The sequence below is a fragment of the Bidens hawaiensis genome, unplaced genomic scaffold, assembly GCF_021521415.1.
Source record: "Bidens hawaiensis isolate Kalapana, Puna unplaced genomic scaffold, B.hawaiensis_p1.1 tig00013539_1, whole genome shotgun sequence".
NCBI lineage: Eukaryota > Viridiplantae > Streptophyta > Magnoliopsida > Asterales > Asteraceae > Bidens > Bidens hawaiensis.
The window spans coordinates 229,791-237,441 of record NW_027492149.1 but is presented as its reverse complement, the minus strand read 5'-3'; the positions used below and the strand labels follow the sequence as shown (position 1 = coordinate 237,441).

Below are 7,651 nucleotides of genomic sequence, written 5' to 3'. Positions count from 1 at the left end.
GTTTGAAATCCGATGACAAATTTTTTTTTCACGAGTCAACTAAAAACTAAAACGGAGATGCAAAGCTCTACCATGGACCTATTTTGACAATGCTGATCTATTTGGGTCTGCATATTATAATATAAAACCAGTAATATTTTTTTGGCCCTTATTTTGACAATATTGCTCACCTCACACATCTTTTGGGCAGGCCTTGCCTGTCTGTAAATCTAACTCTCACTTCTCTCATGGCATCAATCATTAATATAGCTCTAACTCTCTTTATATAAATAAATGTATAAAACTATCTTAAAAACTCAATAAATAATATTTTAAATGTTGCTTTTTTGGTACCATTTAAAGAAAAAAGATAAATGCAATTGAAGATATATTGAAATAATATTTAGATTTGAAAGGCTGAATCGTCCTATTAGTGGTGACTTGGTAGACTTCAACTACTCATGGTCAAACTCATGATTATTTTGTTACAAGTATATATTTATAAGAACATATTGACATAAAATCTCATAATTAACTCAAAATGCAAGTTGAAAATAATATATATATGCAAGTATTGTAATATGCAAAGCCCCATATACCAAAAACTGTAACACAGTCATAAATAATAATATTACCAAGTATATTGTAATATGTAAGCACTAGATAACACAATGACAAATTGATCATATTTAGGAGTGTACATTGTGTCATACTTTGTTTAAATTCGGTATAAACCGGCAAAAAAAATAAAAAGAATAAATGTTCAAAAAAAGGAAAAAGAGTAGCATTTATTTTGGAAGATTTGATGTCTAGAAGAGATCAACTTTCTTCTTGATATGATCCTGTTTCCATCTTGGCAACCCATAAAACTTTTCCTTTGGCATCTTAAATATTTCTTCAAATTCTTCTGGGGAGAGATAAGTCTGCGATTTCATTAAAAAAACACGTTACACATGCCTCGTACTAAAACCGGTCAATTTAGATCATGACGGTTATATAAACCTCATGACCGTAAACTTAACTGTTTTGACAAGAACTATATGACGATGATATGAAATGGTTAAACGGATATACATAATTAAGTCATAACCATATATAATACCTCTCTTTTCTTGAGATCGATTCCGGTAGCAGGGTTTGTTGATTTAGATATGAGTTGGTCATAAGGATATGTACTTTGAGTGTCTTCACAACTCTTTTCATCTTCAGCTGTTTCTTTAACTGAAGAGTCTTCTTCATTGGTCTCTTGATTCGACTCGGTTGTCTCACTTGGAGCTTCAGAAACTTCATTATTTTCTGTAGTGTCGAAGGGTGGTTCTTCGCTCTTCACTGGATCTGGATCTGGATCTGGAGCTGAAACCGGAGCCGGAGCTGAAGCTGGAACTGGAACTGCAGATATAATAAATATTAACATTTTTGGATTCTGTTATCCAATTCTTTTAAATTTTATCGATCGTCAGATAATCAAACACTAGAATTTTGATAGTTACCATGCATGGTTAGACCTACATTGAAGACAATAGTATGCATGTGCATGCTGTTAATTATAGTTATTAGCATTTTGATATTAGAGTTTATTTCTATTTACCCCAATGGGCTCAAGATAGGTTTCTACAGAAGTTTTCTGTAGTGATTAAACTAAGAAGTGCCTTTAAGAAAACCAAAAGTATATTATTATTGCATAAAACTTCTTAAACTACTATATTAAAAAAAAACAAGATTATTATTGAAATAACACAATTCTTGTTTTTATGAAAAACTAATATTTGTAATAAAGCGTTGCAGGTCGATCCCGAACCATTTTTATCTGCATTTAAATCTACTCGGTTTTTACCCATTGCTAGGGGTGTAAACGAGCCAAGCTGCTAGTGAGCTACGCAAGATCAGTTCGCTAATAACTTGAATCAAGTCAAGCTTAAATAAGCTCGAGCCTAAATATAAGTTTGTTAAATAAATGAGTCCAACCTTCACTTATCAAGCTCGAGTAGGCTAGCGAGCAAAACAAGCCCGCTATTTATAGTTTTCACAAAATTTTTTAAAAAGATATTATATTATGTTATATATAGAATTATGTTAAATATATAAATATTATAAAAAAAAAGAGCTAAATAATATACATGCATATATAAAAAAATTTAAATGTATATAAATTAATAATTAATAACCGAGCTCGAGCTTGAAAAACAATTCATGAGCCGAGCTCTAGCTGGAAACGAGCATAACACGAGCTCCAGCTCTCATAAGTTAAACAAGCTGAGCTCGGGCTCAGCTCGGCTAGACCCCCTACCCACTGCCAAGCCTGCCTCCACCTTTTTTCGATCGCTAACTTGTAGTGTGTATAGGTAAAAAGATAAAGCTGAGTTTTTATTTTATGGTTATGGTAGTTGCATACCCTGGTCAACGATCTCGGGGTTGGCAAGAGGCGAGGTAGATTCTGATTTTGGACTCTTTTTACGAGGAGAATCAGGCGGTGGTGGGCCCCCCTTCCTTTCAGCAGTTAGAACATTTGATAATGCAGCAACTGCAGCTGCTCTCTGTGAGGCCCGGTTTAATACTATTCTAGGAGCACTAGTAGTTTTAGGAACATTAGATGATTTAAAAGCAGATGTCAAAGCAGCCATTGCTGATGCTCTCTGTGTTGCACCTCCACCTCGGCTGCTCACTTCAGGCTTATTATCATGACTCTGCTGCAACAACAACAACAACAACAACAACAACAATAATAATAATAATAATAATCATATAATAAATAAACTGGCCTTGTTATATATAAATTTTAAGAATTTGTTGCAGTCGTTTACCTCGATTACACCTGGACCAAAGAGTAACATAGCTTTCTTTTTAAACGAGTTTCCTTGAGCCTAAAAGTGAAAGAAGATACAATCAAGATATAAAGTTAAGTGACTAAATAATATTAATATCATTAAGATTAATAAAAGTCACATACAGTAGCTTTTGAAGGATCCCATGAAAAGTATGTTGTGAAAAAACAAGGTTCACTTCCTTCTTGTACTCTAAACAACGGTACATATGGGGACAATCCGTCCACAGAAGCAGCCAAGTCTATGTATTTCTGAAATGATCAAAATTGGTCAATATTAGTAGTTAGTGCCGGCCCGATCATAACAGCATTATGATAGTACCTGGCCAGTTTCGAAAGCACTTTGTTTTTCCTTCGGGTTAACTGACTGACCGACCCAAACAATAACCTCAGCATGTGTATCTAATATCATAACATCTTCTGCAAACAAGTCATCTTGTTCAAAACTGTAAATTTCTTCAATCTGTCATGTAACCAATATAAATTTTAAGCATATATTATGTTACATACACAAATTGTCTAATTGGTCTAAAAAAGATTATATGAAGAACTCACCTCAAACTTTCCTGTAGATCCATTAACCAGAAAATAAGATCAAAAAACAGTTAGTGTGTATAATTAATAAAAGAAAATGTTTTTTTTTTTACAAAAAAAAAAACCTTTATTGGACGATATTCCAAACAAGTGCGGTTCTCTGACAATTTCCTGCACTATTTTTTTACTGTTGTAGGTTTGTTTGCCTCCCAATGCAAGCCAGAAAGCTAAGCTCTCTTTTCCTTCTCTAGAGAATTTTGAGGGTGCACCGGGCTAAAGATTTAATAAAACGGAAATTAAATAAATTATCAAGAATAGGAAATTAAATAAGTTAAGAACTTAAGATCATTGTTTAGCATACTTTCAAAAATTCAACAACTTTTGCCGCTAACTGCTGCTGCTCAGCTGTACTCTGGTTTCCATACCATGTAAGAACTGACGTAGCAGATTGTAGGATAAAGCAACCATATGAATTTAAATTTGTTGCGCCCTGCACGACATTATATGCACGTCGTCAAGTCCCAAATAAAAAAGATTCCTTAAATGATGTCACTCTCTAAATAAGAACATTTTCATCCAAAAGCATACCAAGTCTATTTGAAGAGCTTTATTATTATGCGCTGAAGTTCCCGCTATTTCAATTAGAGCCGAAGTATCTGGACTATAAGTCACATCTTTCAATCCCTTTTCTGCAATGTAACTTTTGTAACCAGAGCTCAATCCACCCTAGTAAAAGAAAAAAAAATTAAAATTATAAGATATATTTAATCACTAGTCAATTTTATACGTACTATACCTTGAGAACAATCAAAGGCTGAAAGATGGCAATAAATTGTGGTGGCTCTTTTCCTTGATACACCCGACCCTGCGGAAAGAAAGATAATAGTTTTAGAAATAAATAATTTGTATTCATCACTGCAAAAACTTTATTTTAGAATGATGGTACCTGCACTGCTTTGCAATTGAGAGATTTGAACATTGATGTAGTCTGCTGGCAAGCCGATGTTTGGTCCTCCTGAGGCGTAAAATGTTAATAAACATAACGTGTAAAATACAACATTTACAAAGATGTATTTAATATATGTTACCTGGATGCTATCCTTCCCAATCCAACAACAGAGATAATGATATTTTTTATCATTAAAATCATAAGCGTATTGAATAATATAACAATCTCCACTGTAAAACTTGCCAATATCTTCCTTTGGTACCGGTGTTGTTGATTCTCCATCTATATGCCACACCTAAAAATGTTACACTATGTTAAATATTTTTGTTCCAAAAGTTATGAGTTATGATGTGGAAAGTTAATAATCAAACCTCGAGTTCTCCATTTTCGGGAAGCAAAGGCGGAACTTCCTCCTCCACGGGAGAAGTTTTTGCCTGCCCTTTGAGAAGCGCACCTTGTTGCTTCAGCATAGCTAGTTTTTATACAAAAATAACACCATTGAAAATTTGATGTGGAAAGACGATGGGTAATGGGTTGACAGATTCAAAACGGGTTGGGTTCAGTGGGTCTTTGAACAAATAGAATGTCTAGTGAACAGCTCATGAACTGTTCGGCGGTATATTCGTTTATTTAATAAACAAACGAACATGGACAAAAGAGTTTGTTCATTTAGTTAAAGGAACAAACATGAACAGATGTCTCATTCGTTCATCACTTAAATTCGCTTATGTTCGCCAATATATGCATTTAAAATTTTAGGCCCAACATATTGTTATTCACATTAATTTTAGGCCCAACACACTAGTTGTAGCTCAGTTATATTCATTCAATTATGTTCAATTATGTTCGTTAGTTAAAGTTCGCTAACTGTTCGTTTATACTGTTCATGAACGAACATAACACAAACACAAACAAGTTCATTTTCTAAACGAACGAACACGAACAAGAAAACCTTGTCTGTTTAATTGGTCGTGTTCAAGTGTTTGTTCGGTTAATATTAAGCAAACACGCACATGCTCCATTCGTGTTCAGTTCATTTACAAGCCTATATTGAAATAGTTTTGGGTCAAAACAAACCATTATGGCATCAATAATCTTATTTGTGTGAGTTCAAGATAGACTTTAGGCTATTCTCAGCCCGTTTGAGATAACAGAAAACCAAAATCGACCCGTTAATAAGTAAAAGGGTCTGAAAGAATCTACCTGCTACTTTTCCCCTGCCCTCCTCAAAAGGAGGAACTGATGAAGCCGATGTCCATGACCCGAAGTTGGATTTAAACAAATTTGTCTCGTGACCTTGAATAACTCGAGTCACACTAGTCAACTTTGACACATTATGGTTCACAATGAACTCCTACATATGTTTATAAGAAAAAATATTAATAACCAATTCACATAATGAAGGTACAGATGAATCTTAATTTATTCGATAAAAAGTCTACCTCAGCAGTCTGCGTGGCGGTTTTTCTATCTTCCAATCGTGTTGCTCGACCGACCCAAATAAACATATCTGTACCAGAATATAATATATAGCTTTTATCGGTGCGTAACAATGATTTAGAAAGTTCCCCAATTACATCCTGTATTTGACCTCCAGCAATGCTGCAAAATAAAAGGTTAGAATGGGCGGCTCGCACCAGCTGTCAAAACGGGTCAGGTCAAAATTATACCAGTAAAGTTTGGGAGGCGTTTTCTCGGGCATTATATCGTCTTCACTTGCTATCTTCTTGCCAATAGGAGCAAACCCTCCAAATAGGTTCCAGAATTCACCCGATTGCCCTTCGGTTTGTAGCTTTCCATCATCTGTAACAAAAAAAAATCATATAATAATAATAATAACAACAACAGAAATTAGTAAATAAAAGTGTAAGCTTTACCAATAATTGCAACATTGCAGTTTCCCTCATGATATTTATCCTTTATAAGCTGAACAACTTCCAAAGCTTTGGTTCTTTCTTGCATATTTGTGTTTGCACCATTGAACTGATATATTTTATCTTTGGTTTCCAATATGAAGATCTCATCATGATTAAGTGTTGATCGAGTAAACGGGACCTGCTTAAATCTAACAGCTCGTTTTCCTTCACATGTGTACAACTTTGTTTCAAAGTTTTCATCATCGGGTGTCTTTATTCCAGCTGAAAAACCTCCCTCTAGTGGCATTAAACATGGTTTGAAATATGACAAAAATCTCTTAGATTCATGACTTTGAGGTTCTCGATTTTGTATCGCACGGTTTCCAAGAACTGCATCGAGCTCAACCGCTTTCACAGCTGCTGTTCCAGATTCATCCTAGTTCACATAATAAATTCAGATCATTTATACAAAAAACATACACATATACATATAGACATACAAACATATCATAAAAGGATGCAGTACCTGGCTAGTATCTTTGCCTAGCCAGAAGTGTATATCATATGTATGCGCACCTGCTTTGCCTCCGGTCTGCAATTACACAAATCATGCAAATATAAATACATAATCACCTATTTTTAAGATATAAGCCGAAAGAAAAAATATATATTTTTTGAAGGTTATAATCACCTTTAAGACGATGTATGAATCACCAGAATAGAATCGACCATAATCGGATTTTGGCAAAGGTACGGGTTGAAGGTTCTCAATTCTCCATATTTCAATCCCTCTAAAACAAGTCAAGAAAAAAACATGCATACATAAGTAGGCTAATTATAATATCGATAATTGAACATTTTTTGTTGCAAGAAAGCATACACTTTTTGACCAACTCCTTGAAATGCAGGCTCCGAAACTTTAACTGACATGGTGTCGAAATGTTGATTATAACGAGAACAAGACCATCAAATATTTCCTGACCTGCGGTTTGAATCAATCGTAAGGCAATCTAATATTAACTATTCTATGCAAATGTGTTTGTTTGTTTCTGAAATACATGTTTTGATAAAGTTTCTATATGTTACAATTTTTATAACTTTTATTATTAAAATTTATTGTTGTTGTTGTTGTTGTTGTCTATATTAATCACATTCTCCTGACAAGATCAATACAAACACATAATTTCTGATATCATATTAGTACAATAACAATGTGAATGCGATTATCGAATGATGAAAATGGGATCATACCTGGGTGTTACCCCGGCTAATTTGTCACATGAAAACGATGATGAACAATATGTGTGTTTATGGGTTGTTTCCTCCCAATCTTGTCTTGATGGGGTTTGTTGTATACATCTCTGAGAATGTGAGGTTTGGAAGGAAAATGGAGATTTGATTTGATTTGATTTGATGAAGGTGGCAACACAAGAAATCGGCAATTCTATTCCATAATATTATTTATTGGCGTCAAATTCAAATACTACAACTTTATGCTTATTCTATTTTGGG

General features: G+C 34.1%; 1 protein-coding gene across 4 annotated transcripts; it reads right to left on the bottom strand.

Annotated features, from left to right (window-relative positions):
• Window positions 1-788: 788 nt before the first annotated feature.
• Window positions 789-7,069, bottom strand: LOC143544354 (villin-2-like). 4 transcript variants are annotated; one of them, XM_077036478.1, is made up of 21 exons: window positions 7,020-7,069; window positions 6,831-6,930; window positions 6,666-6,731; window positions 6,161-6,575; window positions 5,954-6,086; window positions 5,726-5,885; window positions 5,487-5,637; window positions 4,655-4,755; window positions 4,423-4,578; window positions 4,281-4,349; window positions 4,131-4,199; window positions 3,923-4,060; window positions 3,696-3,824; window positions 3,460-3,607; window positions 3,356-3,366; window positions 3,123-3,263; window positions 2,927-3,052; window positions 2,781-2,840; window positions 2,372-2,666; window positions 1,082-1,368; window positions 789-902 (listed from the first exon to the last, which is right to left on the bottom strand). In XM_077036478.1, exons 1-21 carry the CDS (start codon window positions 7,067-7,069, stop codon window positions 789-791), a joined length of 2,919 nt encoding a protein of 972 aa, XP_076892593.1. The 4 variants fall into 4 exon arrangements, with proteins under 4 accessions (XP_076892593.1, XP_076892594.1, XP_076892595.1 ...); XM_077036479.1 differs by having other exon boundaries at window positions 1,082-1,362; window positions 2,372-2,663; XM_077036480.1 differs by having other exon boundaries at window positions 1,082-1,350; window positions 2,435-2,666; window positions 2,790-2,840.
• Window positions 7,070-7,651: the final 582 nt, after the last annotated feature.

Excerpts from the sequence above, each read along its gene's own strand:
- LOC143544354 (XM_077036478.1), bottom strand. The coding sequence starts at position 7,069 with ATGTCAGTTAAAGTTTCGGAGCCTGCATTTCAAGGAGTTGGTCAAAAA. Across the intron at positions 6,931-7,019 it reads CAAGGAGTTGGTCAAAAAGT|AGGGATTGAAATATGGAGAA; the intron begins GTATGCTTTCTT and ends GACTTGTTTTAG. Across the intron at positions 1,369-2,371 it reads CCCCGAGATCGTTGACCAGG|TTCCAGTTCCAGCTTCAGCT; the intron begins GTATGCAACTAC and ends TTATATCTGCAG.